Genomic DNA, 17,895 nt, shown 5'->3' on the forward strand with positions numbered 1-17,895 from the left:
TTTACAAACAGAATGGCTACATTGCAAAAGAAAGAAAACTTTATGAGGGTACATTATTAATTTTTAAACATGAGAGGTAGAACAAAAAAGGTGTCCAAATTCGGGAGGTAAAGTATATTTTTTCATGTTTTTAATAATATTAACAAAGTATGTACCTTTTAATAAAAAAATAAAATAATAATAACAACATGCACGTTTTGTATCTTTAGGGTTTCACTTTCACTTTTACCCCAAATCCCAAATCTCCTGCCCCTCTCTCTCTCTCTCTCTCTCTCTCTCTCAATTTCTCTCACCCCCTCCCACCCACCACCACAACCGACCATCACCATCCAGCACCGCCAGCCACACCATCTAGTGGCTACGAAGCAGACGCGCCACCACCCACCACGAACCAGGAGAGCGCTGACCCTTTCCCCTTTCTCTTTCTCTCTCCCAAATTGCCAGCCACCACAATCCAGCTCCACCGGCCAACACGAATAGCTACATTGCAAAGAAAGAAAACTTCATGGGGGTAGATTGTCTATTTTTAAACATGGGAGGTAAAACAAAAAAGGTGTCCAAATTCGGGGGGTAAAGTATATTTTTTTCCTTTTTTTTAATAATATTAACAAATTATGTATTTTTCCCATGGTAAAAGGATACATGTTAGTTTTTATAAACTGTATTGGAAGAAATTTCTATTCTAAAAAATCATGTGTTTGCATATGTAAAGAGGACACATAGTAAATTTATAAAACTACGTTTGAAGAACTTGCTTCCACCCAAATTAGAGAAAATTTATGTCTATTTATAACTTTGCCATGTGTCATTTAGCATGTGAGAATCACATAATTTTTTAATATAACTATTACAAAAATAATATTTCTTACATGCTCAAAAAACATATAACAACTTTATAAACTAGTCAAAAGAAATAAAGTTTGTGCGGAATCAGTCCGCAAATTGGCTAGTTAACCAACCTTTTAATAAAAAGTAAAATAATGAAATAATAATAATAACAACACGCACGTTTTATATCTTTAGGGTTTCACTTTCACTTTCACTCCAAATTCTAAATCTCCTGCCCCCCCCCCCCCTCTCCCTCTCTCTCTCTCTCTCTCTCTCTCTCTATCTCTCTCTCAATTTTTCCCACCCCCTCCCACCCACCACCACAACCGGCCACCACCATCCAGCACCGCTAGCCACACTATCCAATGGCTACGAAGCAGACACGCCAGCACCCACCACGAAGTAGGAGAGCCTTGACCCTTTCCCTTTTCTCTTTCTCCCTCCCAACCCGCCAGCCACCACAATCCAGCGCCGTTGGCCAACATGAAGCAAAAGCATCATCAACCCCAACCCGGTTTCTCTCTCTCTCTCCCAAACAGCCAGCCACCACAATCCAGTGCCGCCGGCCACCACGAAGCTCCAGCACCACCACCCACCATAGCCTTATCCCATGTAAGAAACTCTTTTAAAACTTAAAAGACTTTTTCTTTTCTTTTACAATGAAATTTTTGTGTGTGTATGGATTGAATAAATTGCAAAAATGTGAGGGATTTAAGGCTTCACATTTTGAAGGTTTATGTTTTTTGTTTTCGTATATTTACATTTTCAAGGTTTTTGATTTTGTTTTGAAGTTAATAATATGTTTTACTTTTATGAACAATTTTAAATGCATATGTTAGTCTAACATTCCCATATGCATATTAGGGAGAATTCTCATGGAACGATGGCCTGGAAGAAGTAAATTTCTAATGCAAGTCCTTGCCTTGTTTTATGTATGAAAGATGATAGTTTGTTTTTGACAGTTAAGTAGTTGGTTGGCAGCAATTTCATGGTTTTTTCATGCTTTGAGTTCATAGATCTTGTAGGTCTAGAGTACCAAATACAATCTGACTACAAGGTGCAGACCTCATGATAGTTGTTTCAATTTTCTCTTCTTTTAGTCATTGACGTGATGCTGTCTACCAATATCCTAAATCCTAAACCCTATAGTTGTACCAAACTAAGGTAAAGTTGTACCAATCTAGAGATAAGATGTATCATGCTGCCTTAGTTTTTTTTTTTTTTTTTTAATTTTTTTTAATTTTGCTTATACTATTTTATCTTAGATGAACTTATTCATCGTGTTGTAAGTTAACTAACAATCACAATCAGCAGCTTGTATGCACAAATTTTGTTAGCATCGTGATCAATTGCATGCACAAATGAGGATATTTATTATCTTTTTTTTTTCTGATAGATTTAGTTTTTGAGCTTAAATTTGATTTTTTTTTATTATAACGTTGTAAGATGAAAACGTGTTGGATTTAAATGGAAGGATGGAGGAAGGGATTGCCATTGTATTAATCGTTGTCAATCTTTGTGCTTTTGAGAAAACAATAAAATGAAAATGGTAGGACAATCTAATAAAATGAAAACAAGAACAAAGAACAAGGAATGACACAATATTGTCTAATTAGGTTTGTCTTACATGACATTTGTAATTGTATCTTAATTAAGGAAAAGAATAAAATTTAGTACCCTTTATAGATCTTAATCTGATTAATTTTTTTCTATTGTCTGGTTGAATGCATTTTTTCTTAGTTGGTGTCTAACTCTAGCTTTTTATTGTGAATTGGTTAATCGATTCGGTTGTTTCTTTGGAAAATACAAAATTGCAATTGTTGATCGCAATAAGGTGGGGTTACATCTATTAGAAAATTGATGTTACTTTGATAGCTTTTTGTGGAGGTTTATTTTTTCGGGTGACATCTTTTTCCCTTGTGTTGATTTGATAGCCGTTGAGAGACGTCCAAAGAACTACATAATACTTTGTTATTGTCCTGCTTACTTTCATACAACAATGCCCAATCCATGGTTACACAATTGCCACAACTATATTTAACTAAATGCAATTCCTTAGATATCAATTTAACTAAAAGCATTTAAAACAAAAATTGAAGTCATTAGAACCACTAGTATTTGTGCATTTGAAAAGAAAAATGCACCTTCATAGGAGTCACAATAACCAAATCATTATACCACAAAAAGGCTAACACGTTTAAGGGGCTGCAAGATAAGAGATTTTTAAAAGTAACATTTTCACTATCTACACTCTTATTTAGTACACCACAAAAAGGGTAACTAGTCTATACAACACCAAAAAAGTGTCAAAACATAAAAAAATGCATTGTAACTTGCATTCATTTCATTCCAATTACAGTTCCAATAGCTCAAGTGGCCACATATTTTACAAAATTATGATCAAGATTTCAGACAACAATACAAACCAAATCTCATGAAATATTTATTTATTTTCATTTTTAATACCTGAGTACTTGCACTATCTTGAGTTTCAAAAATATCACTATGTTGAATATTAGCTAAAATTGGACAAGGAACTTTGAATAAATGCGGAACATCATCTCCATGGGAAGTCTTCAAGTAAATGTTTTATGTGGTACAAAAAAGGGAAAAAATGTTAAGAAATGCACAATTTTTTTTTAATAATAATAATTAAAAACTAGGGGAAGGAAAATAAGTAACCTTATTTTTTTGTTTTTTTTTTTATTGTGATTAGTGTTGCACGACTCATTACTTTTTCGTTGTGACTTATTCACTGTCACTTTTTCCACCGTAGACATCTTCCTTTTATGAGGTAACCTTCCTATTCTTTGAGCTACAATTGGACTATGAACCTCATCACCATCTACCGCCAACTCTACATCATCAATGGATTCACTACATGTTAAAGATACGCTTGGAAGTGCAAGAGAAGATGAATCCAGAACTTAAACCACGAAATTCCTTGGTTAATATATCAATATGCGTCCGAACTTTTGTGTAATGATCCGTGCTTCTTGTAGCAGTCTCTGCTAATGTATGCATACCTTTGCACAAGTTGTCATATCTTTCTACTTCGGGATTGGCACTCAATGCATCAAAACTACATTTAATTAAAGTATATCTTCGCTTCACATCCTTCCTCCAGCAGTCAAGATAATATTTGGGGGGCAAAGATGTAATGTTATATGCACTCAATACATAAATGACATGCCTGGAAGTGCAAGAGAAGATGAACTGGGTTCAGAACTTAAACCACATAATTCCTTGGTTAATATATCAATATGCATCCGAACTTTTGTGTAATGATTCACGCTTCTTGCAGCGATCTCTGCTAATGTATGCATACTTTTGCACAAGTTGTTATATCTTTTTGCTTCGGGGTTGGCACTCAACGCATCAAAACTACATTTAATTAAAGTATATATTCGCTTCACATCCTTCCTCCAGCAGTCAAGATAATATTTAGGGGGCAAAGATGTAATGTTATATGCACTTAATACAGAAATAACATGTCTGTACAAGGTGCCTCTTGATTCAAATGCGTCATATATGCATTTTACTTCAAATTCATCTTCATCTTCATTGACATCTTCATTGAAGTAGATAACATATGTTACTAGTTTCACATAAGCATCTTTAACTACTACATTTTGAACTATTACCTGTTCAATCATTTGGTAAGTGCAAATTGCACCATCTTTAGTCAAAAGAGAGACAATACAATAAATTCTACTTAATATCTCAGTTTGAACTTCTTTGAATTTTGTAATGGTGTACACTTGTTGAAATTTTTCCTCAAAATGAAAGAAGCTTGCATGTGGAAGCTTAGCCCCTTTCGATTCATGAAATGTGATATGGGACACGATGGGAGTTTGCGTGCCTCGGTAGACTACTGACTTGAAATTTGCAAAAGTCTCATTCTCAACCTTCTTCCGCAAAGCAACATCATATTGGTCAACAAATTGCTTCAAAGTGTTTGACGGACGCACATAGCCATCAAAAAAGGCATTCATAGTTTCACTCAACTGTGTAGTTCTCATACCAGCCCAAAACACACCTTTCAGATATGCCGGTACGCGAAAAGTTCACCCATTATATAACTGGCACAACCAATCATGATCCTTAATCCATAACTATCTAGTAGACTTTGTCATCATACCTTAAAGTCACCACATGTTTGTATTAACGGAGACAATACATCATTTAAATGTTTACCAAAAGCTACACGTTTACTACTGCGTAATAATAATGAGCTTATGTCATACCAAATTGTGAGGTTTACTTACTAAGCCATTAGACTTAAGCGATTATTACTCTTATAGGGAGCCTGTTCCTATAACCCAAGAGTAGTATGGTTGCCATTACAGACTTTTCTTTAAGATTCTCATGCTGCTATCAGGTTTGCCTTATATTATTAGTTGCTCCATTTCTTCAAATTGAGGATTATACTTGCACCTGTAACGATTTATAGATTTCTCAGAGTAATTTTACCTTTCTATGCATTAACTCTGATAATGCTTAGAGGGGCAATTCCTCATTTAGCCACCAGTTAGTTAAACTAGGGTAATTGCCAGTAACCCTGCCACGCTGACCAAAGTCAATTTTGGAGGCATTACAATTTGGACTAGAGCTTGGTTCACTTGATGGCAGTTTGACTCAAAAACCATATACTAGTAATGGACTAGTTGGCCTAGTTGGTTGAGTGGAGAGAAAAGAGTCATATGTGGCCCAAAATCCTTGGACCATCTCGCTTTGTCGGCTGAGTTGAGTTAAGAGAAAGGGCTGGTTGAAGGGGCTAATCACGTCCGAAAAATCTTGGACCGTTGAAAGGTTTGACTCGAAAATTCTGAGTTAGTAATGGATCGATCGCCTGGGGAGAGGCTGTAATAACCGGTGATGGCGACAGTTGGCAAGGCATAAGTGGGTCAGCTGAAGGAGCTTGCTTGGCCTGAAAACACGTGGACCGGATGAAAGATTGGTCTGACCCAAGAGTGCCCATTGCAAGAAGAATGAACTGGGTTGAACTACGCTGAAAAAAGGCCTTGGAACCGAACTGAACAATGCATGAACTGAATTGAATTCGACAAAACATCGCTTTAACTTGGTGAAGAATCTCATTTTGGCGCCATATAGAGATGCTAAAAGCAAGAATAGACTTTCAATATGAAATCGGGACGAAAAATTGAGTGGGAAATACCTGGTCAACTCTAAGTCCGGTCAAAGGTCAACTCTGGGACAAGTCAAGGTCAGAGTCTAACGAAAGGTCAAAGTCAACCTTGACAATGTGTTGACGTGGCAGAGGTGCTTACGTAAGACTAGGGTTGATGTGGCGATCTCGTTGGGTGACACGTGGCTGCAGGAAATAGGGGAATTGTTTGGCGTGTGTATAACACGCACTCATTGTGGCGGCGAAACTTAGGCGCGTGGCCCTACGCGTAAAGACAGTAGTGGCGCGTGTGGGTGCGTGTTACGTCTGTTTGCTGATTTTTAGACTGATCCTGAACGGCTGGCGGCGGATCTATGGAATGGTCCGACAACCAGGCTAATCATCGACCAGACGTGGTAGTGTGCGGTGGAATGGCAGCACCTTCGTGCAATGCGTGTGAGCGCGTGGATGATCTGATGAGGCTATACTTGGTGGCTCTGGACTCGTTTGGCCCTGATCTGTCGATTGGCACTATATTCGAGGCGATTGGCGCTTTGTGGCGACGCATAATAGAACATATAGATTCTTTAGGGGCCATGGCGACTCGTTTGGATACTGTTGGTGGCCAAAAAAAAAAAAAAAAGAAGAGAAGAGAGAGGAGAGAACAAAAGCATATCATGGACTACATTGTAGTAAGACTATATTATATGAAGGATTACAGAGACCTCTATTTATAGAGATGCTATAAGTGATAGGCAAGCGACCTAGTAGACCTATAATACATAAGGAAGTAAATAACCCTAAAATAATATGTAATATATATATTCTTAACATAAGTATATAACACTGTCTATTAAGTCTTTGAGTGAAATAATAATTTAAGAAGAAAAATTTATTAATTATAGCTACATGGTTTGGTATCATTGGAATTAACGCAGTTTGGTATCATTAATTATAGCTACATGGTTTGATACATTTTTTCTTGATATTCTTCGGAAGATTAATCGGTTGAGTAAAACTTTATTTATGATATTTTTATGACAACTAATACGTCTAAATTAAACTTTTTTTTTTTCTTTCTTTTAGTTTTGTCAATGTTTTATTTTTCCTACGCACTATGCATCAGCAAGTGTGCAGGTTTCGATCTTAGCATAACATCCTCAATGATGTTAGGAATGGCCAAATGGGGATTCTTGTTCATATGCTTGTGATTAATCCCTTCTAGTACTCTGTAAACACAAAACCTATTTCTTTTATCATGATTAACGTTAAGGTTGTTGCCCAAAAAACAAATTTGATTTTGATTTTCTTTGAAAAAAGTTGTTTTATTTTTTAGATTCAAGAATTTTGGGTAATATTGACTCATGGGATAAATTGAAGTCCACAAGCACTATAAAAAAAGGGCCAATTACTAACATTTGAAAAATAAAAATAAAAATTACTGTTCAAACGACACTATCCACGCGTCAAAATGTGATGTTTGAACAATAACACTGTTCAAACAACACCATTGATGCGCCAAAAGGTGTTGTTTGAATAGTAACACTGTTTTATAAAAAAAAAAAAAGAATAGTAACATTGTTCAAACGACGCGTTACTATTCAAACGACACCTTCTGACTACAGCAATGTCGTTTGAACAGTAACGCTTTCAAACAATACTATTCACGCTTCAGAATGTGTCGTTTGAACAATAACATTGTTCAAACGACATTAAATAATTTTTAAAAATTTGGTGCTCTAAATTTTTAACCTTAGAACCAACTCCCCAAAGATCAACAAAGTTTTAAACTCAAAAACTTTACAAGAACGGTCAATGAATTAGGCCAATCTAAAACCTAACACTTATAATAACCACACACTCTGAAAAACTTCAAAATTTCTCCCTCTCTCACCCAGACACACACTTAAATTTTTTTTTTTTTGAAAAAAATAAAAATAAAGGGGTGGCTGCCAACTGCCCCTAGGGGAGGGGGTGGCCAGCGAGCCACCCCCAGATGTGTCCTGGGGTGGGCGCGCTCCACCCCCATGGGCTGGCCGCCACCCGCCAACCCTAAGGTGGGGGTGCCCCCCCCCCCCCCCCCCCCCCCCAAAAAAAAAGAAGAAAAAAGTTTGAATTTTTTTTTTAGTTTTATTTATATATTTTTTCACATTGTTTTGGGTATAAATTATTTTTTCTTAGTTTTATAAAAGAAAAGTGACGTTTGAATAGTGAAATGTCTTTTTTTTTTAATATATTTTTTATTTTAAGGTGACGTTTGAACAGTGGTGACACCTTTATTGAGTTGTTGCTTGAGCAAAAAAGCTTTCAATTAGTGACGTTTCAACGGTAAACGTCACTATTCTTGAATCTCGACACTATGTTTTGTAATGTTTGACCAGCGTCACTATTTAAACGTCACTACTTGAAAATTGACTTTTTTGGACAAAAAACTTCACTTTTCATGCGTCACTAATTGGGCCTTTTTTTGGTGAAGTTATATTATATTATGATTTAGGTGCATTGAGTGTGACTAAGGCATAAAAGATCAAAAATCACAAGTTTCTTATAACTTGTAAATTTGAGTTCCCTCGGATGATAAAATTAGGCATGATAGAATGATATCAATGTGAAGAGTTCTGGTTAATATGTTGGTACATTTGGAAGGTACTGAATAGGACATCATAAGAATACTTTTCACAAACTACTATTGTTAAGGGCTAGTTTTTTTTGTGCCGTCAACCTACAAATAGAAAGCCTGTCTATTTAGAAAATTCAGCCTAAAGGGACCCGTAACTTTACTCAAAAATGCCAAAGAGGCCATAAAATCTCTCTCAATAGGCTCAACCAATACCTTACAAGGGTGAGCCAAAGTGTTCCACCACATAAGGCCCACGACCTAGCTAATGTCCTACTATGAAGGGCCCACAACCCATCCTATATTAGATTCGGGAGGGTCAACGACCCAGCCTATTCAAACCATGGTTGATCACTCATCCTATACTTTATTTGGGAAGGTCAACAACCCAACCTATTCGGGCCATGGATGATCACTTATCCTATATTTTACCCAAGAGGGTCAATAACATAGCTTATTCGAACCCTAGTTGATCACTCATCCTATACTTTATCCGGTAAGGTCAACAGCTCAACTTATTTGGGTCATGGTTGATGACTCGACTTATTCGAGCCCTTATAGATCACTAATCCTATAATTTAACCAAGAGGATGGACAACCTAACATATTTGAAATTAAGATCCTTTCCATTTTATTTGAACTACATAATATCAGTTAGTTATAGTAGAAATATATTTTTGTCTATTTAAAAAGTAAAAAGACAAAATACCCTTTCACTATAACTAACTCGATATTATCCAATTCAAATGAACTGAAGAGAATCTTGTTCTACAAATTTGAGCCTTTGTCGTTCACTCATTGTACAACCTCCCTTTAAGATTGAGTACTTAAAACAAAACAAACAATTGGTACTAAGAGAAAGCTAAATTTTAATTAAGCTTGTTCGAACGAGTCCTGCCTTGTTTGAATGAACTTCGTCTCGATCGAACCAGAAAGCTAAATTTGAAATTTTAAGTTTTTTCTAGTTTTCATTTCTTGCATTTTATTTATATTTTTTTTCTCTATTTTATTTATTCTGAATTTTATATTGTGCTCCGTATATTTTTATCAAATATATGTTTATTTTATTACTTATTTATTATTCCAAAGTTCTATTTTCAAGTATGAATGGTAAAAGAAACCTATTGTTAAATAAAAAAGGACGAAGGAACTTATTTATCAAATGGTTAAAAATAAATTTTTATAATTATCAGAATTAAAAAATTTAAAATCCTTATTTATAAAGGTAGAAGTGGTTGGCTAAGTAATCGACCCCGATTCATCCCCCATTTTATTAATTTGGCGCCCATAAAAGGTTTTATTTATTTATTTTCCTTTCAATTTCCTGAACTCAGCCATATATACACGTGTCCTAACGAACACTCAAATTTAAACTTATATTTTCTCCACGTGTTCACTGCCACGGCGCCACCCCGCGCTCACTCTCTCTCTCTCACTCTGGCTTCTCTCTTTTCCTCAAGACTCTCTCCTCCGATGCGCACGTAAAATTTACAGTTCCAGAGTTCCAGATTCAGATACCTTTCCCACCACGCAATCCCTCCTACTCTCCTGCCTCTCTGTCCATTTTCACCTTTTTCCTTTCGTCCATCCACATATCTAGACCTCCTCCTCCTCCTCCTCCTCACTGTATATATACATACACACACAGCGCCATCTTTCTCCAGAAAATTCCATGGCCGAGTCCTCAGCGCCCAACCATCACCGCCGCCGGAGCTCCTCCGATGCCTCGTCGGACATCTCCGTTGATCTCGAAGCCCTACCTGCCGCCGTTGACGTCAACGTCGACTTCGACTCTTCCGGCGAGGGTACCATTGAAATTAGTGGGATTACGGTGTTCTTTCCTTTTTTATTTTTTATTTTTTTTTTAAGATTTTTTTTTTCGAGAAGATTAAGACGCCATTGCGGCAGTGCCACTATATCTCCTGCTCCTTACGTTTCCTCTTTATTCATTTTCTTCTTTAATATTCTATAATTTCAAAATTTATGATTGGAAGTCACTTTTATTTATTTGTAAACAATTTTGAAGCATTTTTAATTCTTTCCATTGCTTTCGCTTTCTATCTATATACATATATAGATATGTTATAGTTATTACAGTTTCTCCCTTTTTCAATGCAACGGTCTCTCAATTGTCTAAAATTTAATCTTTTTTGGAGCAATTTAAGTATTAAGAAAAATAAATAAATTTTGCCTATATTTTTAATACCACTGCCTCTCGTGGTCTGTTGCTTTTTTTTTTTTTTTTTTGTTACAAATCTTTATGAATGTGGGAAAGGTGCGGTTGTAATTAATGGGATAATCACGCTTATTTTTATTTTATTTGAATGATGATCAGAAGAATATTAGGTATTAGGATGTACTACAATTTGATTAATGAATGTGTTTTTGATCAGAGGTTACTGGGAGTAATTCATCAACACAGAGTGTGCCTGGGGAAGAGTTGGCGGTTGGAAGGTCAGATGCAGCTTCGAGTTCCAGTGATCAGCGTAGAAAGTCCAAGCAAGATCAAACCCTAGGAGTGTTGGCAGCTAAGTTTTTCGACGAGAAAGTTTCACCCAAGAAGAAGGTGTGATACATCAAGATAATGTTAACTTGTGCCGTTACAATTTGGCATCGCGCACATTTTGTTTGTTTTCATTACAAAATTACTTATGCAGGGTATAGATGGATATGTTTTTTACTTGATGATTAAATTAGTTTGTTATTTGCTTTAACGTTATTTGATTGATATGGATTTAAGACTCTATACGTGTATTGATTAGCTGGAGGACTTATGAAAGAGGAGAAACAATTATTATAAAACCAAACAACATCTATAGCTTAGATCAAATTTATTTTCCTGATAGATGGGTGTGGTCGATAATGCTATGATGAAAATAATTATTTGCTAAGCTGACATGAAACACTTAAAGTCTGTTTGAGATTGCGTTTTAGAAATAGAGCTTTAAGTTAAAAAGCGCTTTTGGGCAAAAGCTTCATTTTTAAGCTTTTGCCAGAAGTGCGTTTTGGCAATTTTTAGGCTTTTTAGACCCTTAAAAGCGCTTTTAATATTTTTACCAAACGAGTACTTTTTTATTTTTATTTTTTGTAACAAACCACTTTATAGAAAAGAGCCAACAGAACACAAACCCTCACAAAGAGGGACAAGAAGGGGGTGGATCTTTTCCACTACATAAGGGAATAGAGAGGGGAGGGGAGAATAAGGAGGGAATGCAGCCCGAGAAAATTCTTGCCGCGGCCCTATATGCCACATGATGGGCGCAGAAGTTCGCACTTCTGTTAACTTTTCTGGCCTTCCAAATACAGGAGGCTGGAAAAATAGATAAGGTTTCAGAGATTACATGTTCAAGATGCCAATCCAATACATTAGATGGATTCTGTAAAGATAAAATAACAATAGAGGAGTCCCCTTCTAGAATGAACTTATCAAGGTGCATGGAAGCTGCCAGGGAACCAGCCAAGAGGGCTGCTTGAGCTTCTCCATACGAAGGACTACAAGTGGGCCTAACTTGGGAGAGGATTTTGATGATCTGGCCTTTGGAGTCTCTGCAAACAGCTGCTTGAGTAGAGAAGTTATCTCTGATGGCTGTATCAAAATTTATCTTGAAGTAATCTGTAGGAGGAGGAGACCATAGCTCTCTGATTGGATGTGACTTTGAAGTCCAGGCTGCTAAATGTTCCAAGGAGACACGGTTGATGTTTGCAGCCAGCTTGGAGGCTTCAGGGAAAACACCATTATGAACAGCTTGGTTTCTGGAAATCCAAAGCAGATCACAAAAAACAGCAGCATAAATCTGGAACAAATGTGAGTCTGCGAGAGGAATGCCAAAAGATGTATGAGGAGTTAAAATACCTTTGATCCATTCAGAGAGGCTGAGAGAGGACCATTTCAACGAGTCTAGAGGCCAATGAGAGGATCTCCAAGATATTCTAGCAAAAAAGCAACTGAAGAAGAGGTGAGAGAGGGAGTCCTCTTCTACATTGCATAAGGGGCAAACTAAGGTAGTAGGGGGAATGGGGAAAACAGAGTTTAACCTAATCTTGGAGGGGACAATATCCCAAGCAATTTTCCAAAGGAAAAGTTTCAATCTATCATTAAGATTGAGATTCCAGAGAAGCTTCCATTGAGCTGGAGAAAGAGGGGAGTTTTCAGTAGAAAATCTCTGGCTACTGATGAGATTATATGCAGATTTAGTTGAAAAACAGCCATTAGCAGAGGGGGTCCAGAGAAGCTTATCAGAAGAGGGAGAGGAAAAGTTGATTTTAACAATTTCCTTAATACTAACAGAATCAAAAAGAGAGTGGAGAAGAGGATAGTTCCATGAATAAGCAGTGGAAGAGGGATCATGACAGAAAAGATCAGAAACTAGAAGATTGGGAAGGGGCCTAAGCAAAAGAGGAGAGGGGGAAGGAATGAAAGATGGAATGGTTGGAATCCAAGAGGAGCTCCAAATAGGGAGAGAGGAGGAGCTATGGATTCTGTTACAGGCACCTTTGGAGATAAAAGAACGAGTTTTCAGGATGCCTTTCCATAACCATGATGAGGAAGAAATGGATGAGGGGGAGAGAAAAGAGCTAGAGTGAAGATACTTACCTCGCAAGTGAGAAACCCATAAAGAATCTGCATTAGAGTGAAGTTTCCAGCCTAACTTGGAGATAAGAGCCAAGTTAACTTCTCTCATTTTCCTGATGCCTAAACCACCTAAAACCTTTGGAAGGCAAATAGAGTCCCAAGCCTTCAAAGTCAGGTTTTTAGACTTTTTTGCTGGGAATCCCCACCAAAAATTTTTGAAAATCTTATCAAGATCAGAGCAAAAGCTTTTAGGAAGCAAGAAAGTGCTCATGGCATAAGAGGGAAGTGCAGCAGCAACTGACTTAATGAGAACTAATCTGCCAGCTTGAGATAAAGTTTTGGCTCTCCAACCTTCAACTCTTCCAAGAACCTTGTCAATAAAACCTTGAAAGGCTCTTTTCTTTGAGTTCCCCATCAGAATTGGTAAACCAAGATAAAGAGAGCTGGAAGGGTTGGAGGGGTAAGGAATAATATTGGAGATAGCTTCTGAAGTGCAGGGATTGGTGTTCTTACTGAAACGAGTGGAGGATTTTGCAGCATTGATGGACTGACCAGACCATCTACAATACTTATCCAGACAAGATTTGATGCAAGTAGCTTCAGACACAGTAGCTTTCCCAAAAATGAGTAAGTCATCAGCAAATAAAAGATGATGAATAGCAGTGCAGTTCCTTGCTATCCGAAGGCCTTTAAGAAAACCATTCTTTTCCTCTTTGAACATAAGTCTGGAGAAGACTTCAGAACCCAGAATAAAAAGAAAAGGAGAGAGGGGGTCTCCTTGTCTCAACCCTCTCTCAGGGGAGAATAAACCAAAAGGACTACCATTCAGCAAAATAGAGAAGGAGGAAGAGGAGATGCAGATTCTGACCCAGGAGATCCAAATGGGGCTGAACCCCAGTTTTTCCATTATAGACAAGAGAAAAGTCCATTCCATTCTATCAAAAGCCTTCTCCATGTCCATCTTGAGGAACATGTAACCCCCTTTGCCTCTCTTGGATTTGAAAGAATGAAGAAGCTCATGGGCCAGGATCGTGTTGTCTTGAATATTCCTCTTTGGAACAAAAGCTGACTGAAGAGGAGATATTATTCTAGGAAGAAAGATTTTCAATCTGTTAGCCAGGATTTTAGAAATGATTTTGTAGACAATGTTGCAAAGGCTTATAGGTCTGAATTGGTGAGCAGTGTGAGAGCCACTAAGTTTAGGAACCAAAGCTAGAAAAGTATGATTCTGATCCCTCATCAAAAAATTGTTCTTAAAGAAATTCCAAATGCAATTCAGAACATCCACTTTGACATGACACCAGTATTTCTTGTAGAATAGAGCAGTAAAACCATCTGGTCCAGGGGCTTTGGTAGAGCCAAGACTTGCTAAAGCTTCAAAAACCTCTTCCTCAGAAGGAATGGAGCATAAGGTAACATTCTCCTCCTCAGTGATAATAGGAGAGAATAAGTCCAGCATTTCAGCCTCAATGGGAGAGTTTGAAGAAGTGAACAGACTGGAGAAGTGAGCTGTGAAATGTCCACCAATTTCAGCTCTAGAGGAAACCCAATTTCCTGGACCCAACTTGAGAAAGTTCACTGCATTAGATCTTCTTCTGATGAGAGTGGAAGTGTGGAAATACTTGGTGTTAAGGTCCTTACAAGTCAACCAACTTTCTCTGGATTTTGAGCGCCATAGGATCTCTTCCTTGCTTAGGAGATTCTCCAAATCCAACTTCAAACTTATTTCCTTATCAAAAGAGGAGGGAGAGGGAGGGGATTGTTGGACTGTGTCTAAGAGAAGAAGAGTGGCCTTAATCTTCTTATGAATATTACCAAAATGTTGAGAGTTCCATTTTAGCAAGGCAGATTTGGTGTTTTTGAGTTTCTTAGGAAGGCAAGTGGCAGGGATTCCAGGAACAAATTTCTGCCAAGCAGCTTCTATAATTTGACCACAAGAACTGTCTTTGGTCCAAAATTCCTCAAACCTAAAAGGCCTAGGCAAGAAGCAGGAAGAGTAGTTGGTATTAAGAGAAATGGGGTTATGGTCAGAGTTTAGAGCAGGGAGATGTAGTAGGAAGTATTCAGGGTGAAGATGAACCCAATTTGGAGAAGCCAAACCTCTATCCAACCTTTCTTTAATAGTATCCAAGCCTTGTCTATTATTGCACCAAGTAAAAGGATTTCCAGCAAATCCTAAATCAATCATTCCAAAACGATCAATGAAGCTTCTAAAAGGGCAGTGGGAAGAGCTTGCCACAGGTCTCCCACCAAGCTTCTCAGATTGATCCAAAATTGAGTTTAAGTCTCCTATACAAAGCCAAGAGGCTTCAAAAAGATCACCAACAGAGGCAAAAGATTCCCAAAAAGCCAATCTGTCCCTTCTATCAGGAGGACCATACACACAAGAGAGAATCCAAGGAGAATTAGGAGGATCAGAAAAGCACCAAGCTGAAATGTTGTTCTTGTTTGAAACAAAACATTCAAGGTCCACTCCAGGACGCCAAGAGAGAACCAAACCACCACTAGAACCAGAGGGAGCAACTTGAGTCATGTGAAAAAAACCAAGCCTGTTCAAAGTAGCAGAGACTTGGGGAGGAGGAGATTTAGTTTCAGAGAGGAAAAGAACATCAGGAGACTGATCCCGGATCAGCATCCTCAAACTTCGAACTGCAGCAGGCCGAGAGAGGCCCCTGCAGTTCCAGGATATAATTTTCATTGGTGCTGGGGAGGCTTAACAAAGCCCCCCTTTTTCACAGAGTCAACTTCAGCAGCCACAACTACTGAAACAAGTTTGTTTTTCCCTTTTCTAGCAGCTCTAAAAATAGATCGAGCTGGGAGCTTTTCAGAAGAACCTGGGGTGAAAACAGGGGATTGAGAATGGGGTTGGTTAGGATGTTCAACCTTAGTAGTGGAAGCACCAGGACGTTTTTTTGAGGGAAAGGCTAAATCTGACAGTCTAGTTCTTTTCTTATTGATCTGATGAGTGGGAGAAGAAGGAGGGCTTGATGGGGGAGAGTGAGGGGGAGTATGAGAATTCTCTAGAGATGGTAAGGTGGGTTTTTTGGGGGGACGAATATTGTAGGGAGATTTCCTACTGTATTGGGTTGAAGTGTGGCTGGATTTGGTGGGAACAGAAGAGGAAGAGGGGATATTGATAGAAGCCGTTGTGTTTAAATTGTCAGGAGAAATGGGCTTGTGTTGAGAAGTTTTAGCTGGGTCTGGTGAGTGGATTGTGTTTAAATATTCAGAAGAAATGGCTTGAGTTGGGCAGTTTGAGCTGGGTCATGTGAGAGGATATTGGTGGGCCTATATTGGGAGATATCCATCAAGTTAGAGTCCAAAGAGTGGTTGGAGACTAACTTGTTAGTTGAGTGATGAGAAAGTTTAGAAGAAAATAGTTGAGTAGGTTTCTGAGACAAGGATAAGGCATTTAATGTTTTCTCAAGAGGGTTGTCCAATCTTGTGGCAGTAGGAGGGATTAGACTAGGGATATTTTGAGAGGGAGTGTCTTGTGTAAGGGAAGTAACAGATCTAGGGGTATGGGATATGAGAGAGGGTTGTTGAGGTGTCAGGCGGATATCTAGCTGGTTTGCATGGGGTTGAGTGCTTGGCATGCATGGCTGAGTGGGATCAATTCTGAGGGGGGAAGACGAAGTATGGTGTTTTTCTTCATGATGAGTCGTATTTAAAGAAGGCAGGTTAGAAAAAATGTTAACTTTGAGAGAGATTTGGTACCTGGAAGGAACTCTGGCAGCTTGAGGGGATAGGCATGAGAAATGTTTATGGCCAATCTTTCCACATTCGGTGCAATAGACATCCAATCTTTCGTATTTCAGACTGATCCAGGTGGAAGTTCCATCATTCCTGGTGAAGAGAAACCCTGGATTTAGAGGCTTACTTATATCCACATCAACAAGAAGCCTTAGATAGCTGCGAAAAGGGGTATCAACTCCACTAGCATCTTCAACTTTCACAAGGTGACCCAGTCCTTTCCCAATAGCAATGGCATTTTTGATAGACAAGTTGTGTAGAGGGAGACCATGAACTTGGATCCAGAAAGGAACTTCTTTTAAGGAGAGTTCACCTAGAGTAGCTGTGGGGGACCAAGTTTGTAAAGCTAACAAGAACCCATTAACATTCCAGACTTGATTGCGAATTCTGGAAATGTGGTCCTTCTCAGAAAATTTGAACAGATATGTGTTTGGGCCAAGGACAGCAAACGAGAAAGGAATGGCAAAGAACCAGGCTTTGGTCAGGGCTGCATTAACAGATTGATTGTTTTGAGTTTTTTGGGAAATGACTTGTCCTACCAAAGGTAGAAGTTCATCATTAACAAGTTCAGAGGGGAGAGTTTCTAGCTGAGAGGAAGGGTCCTCCCATGTTAGAGCAGCTGTTTGTGTTATAAGGGAGTCTATGTTTTGAGATGAGAAATCCATAACAAAGGAAAGGAGTAGAGATTAGAGAAGGAAAAAGAAAGAAGTAGAGAGGAAAGAACTCAGGTTCTAGAGGAGCTCAGGGAGAGAGCGAGTGTATGGCTGGGACTTCCAAATCAAACGAGTACTTTTTTATTCAAATGGACTTTTTGAGTGTTAAATGCACTTTTAGGCTCTTCAAACGCAATTCCAACCAGACCCTTGTTATATATTAGGTCTTTCTACTTCATTGAGTTCTTCATTTTCTTTTTTGAAATTTTTGTTGTAAATAAGCTGATTGTATGTTTTTTAACAAGTAATTGTTTGTTGCTATCACATGTGCACACACGCACAT

At 38.1% G+C, this 17,895-nt stretch overlaps 1 protein-coding gene across 1 annotated transcript in view; it reads left to right on the forward strand.

The window, feature by feature from the left end:
- Positions 1 to 9,996: 9,996 nt before the first annotated feature.
- Positions 9,997 to 17,895, forward strand: part of LOC132169741 (sterol 3-beta-glucosyltransferase UGT80A2) — a gene marked incomplete in the record, with an annotated part of 36,457 nt that continues 28,558 nt past the window's right edge. Inside the window, 2 exon segments of the mRNA XM_088517286.1 lie at positions 9,997 to 10,378; positions 10,967 to 11,139. Of these exon segments, the coding sequence (XP_088373412.1) occupies positions 10,246 to 10,378; positions 10,967 to 11,139 (306 nt within the window).

The sequence above is a fragment of the Corylus avellana genome, chromosome 1 (genome assembly GCF_965113065.1).
Source record: "Corylus avellana chromosome 1, dhCorAvel1.hap1.2, whole genome shotgun sequence".
Classification (NCBI taxonomy): domain Eukaryota; kingdom Viridiplantae; phylum Streptophyta; class Magnoliopsida; order Fagales; family Betulaceae; genus Corylus; species Corylus avellana.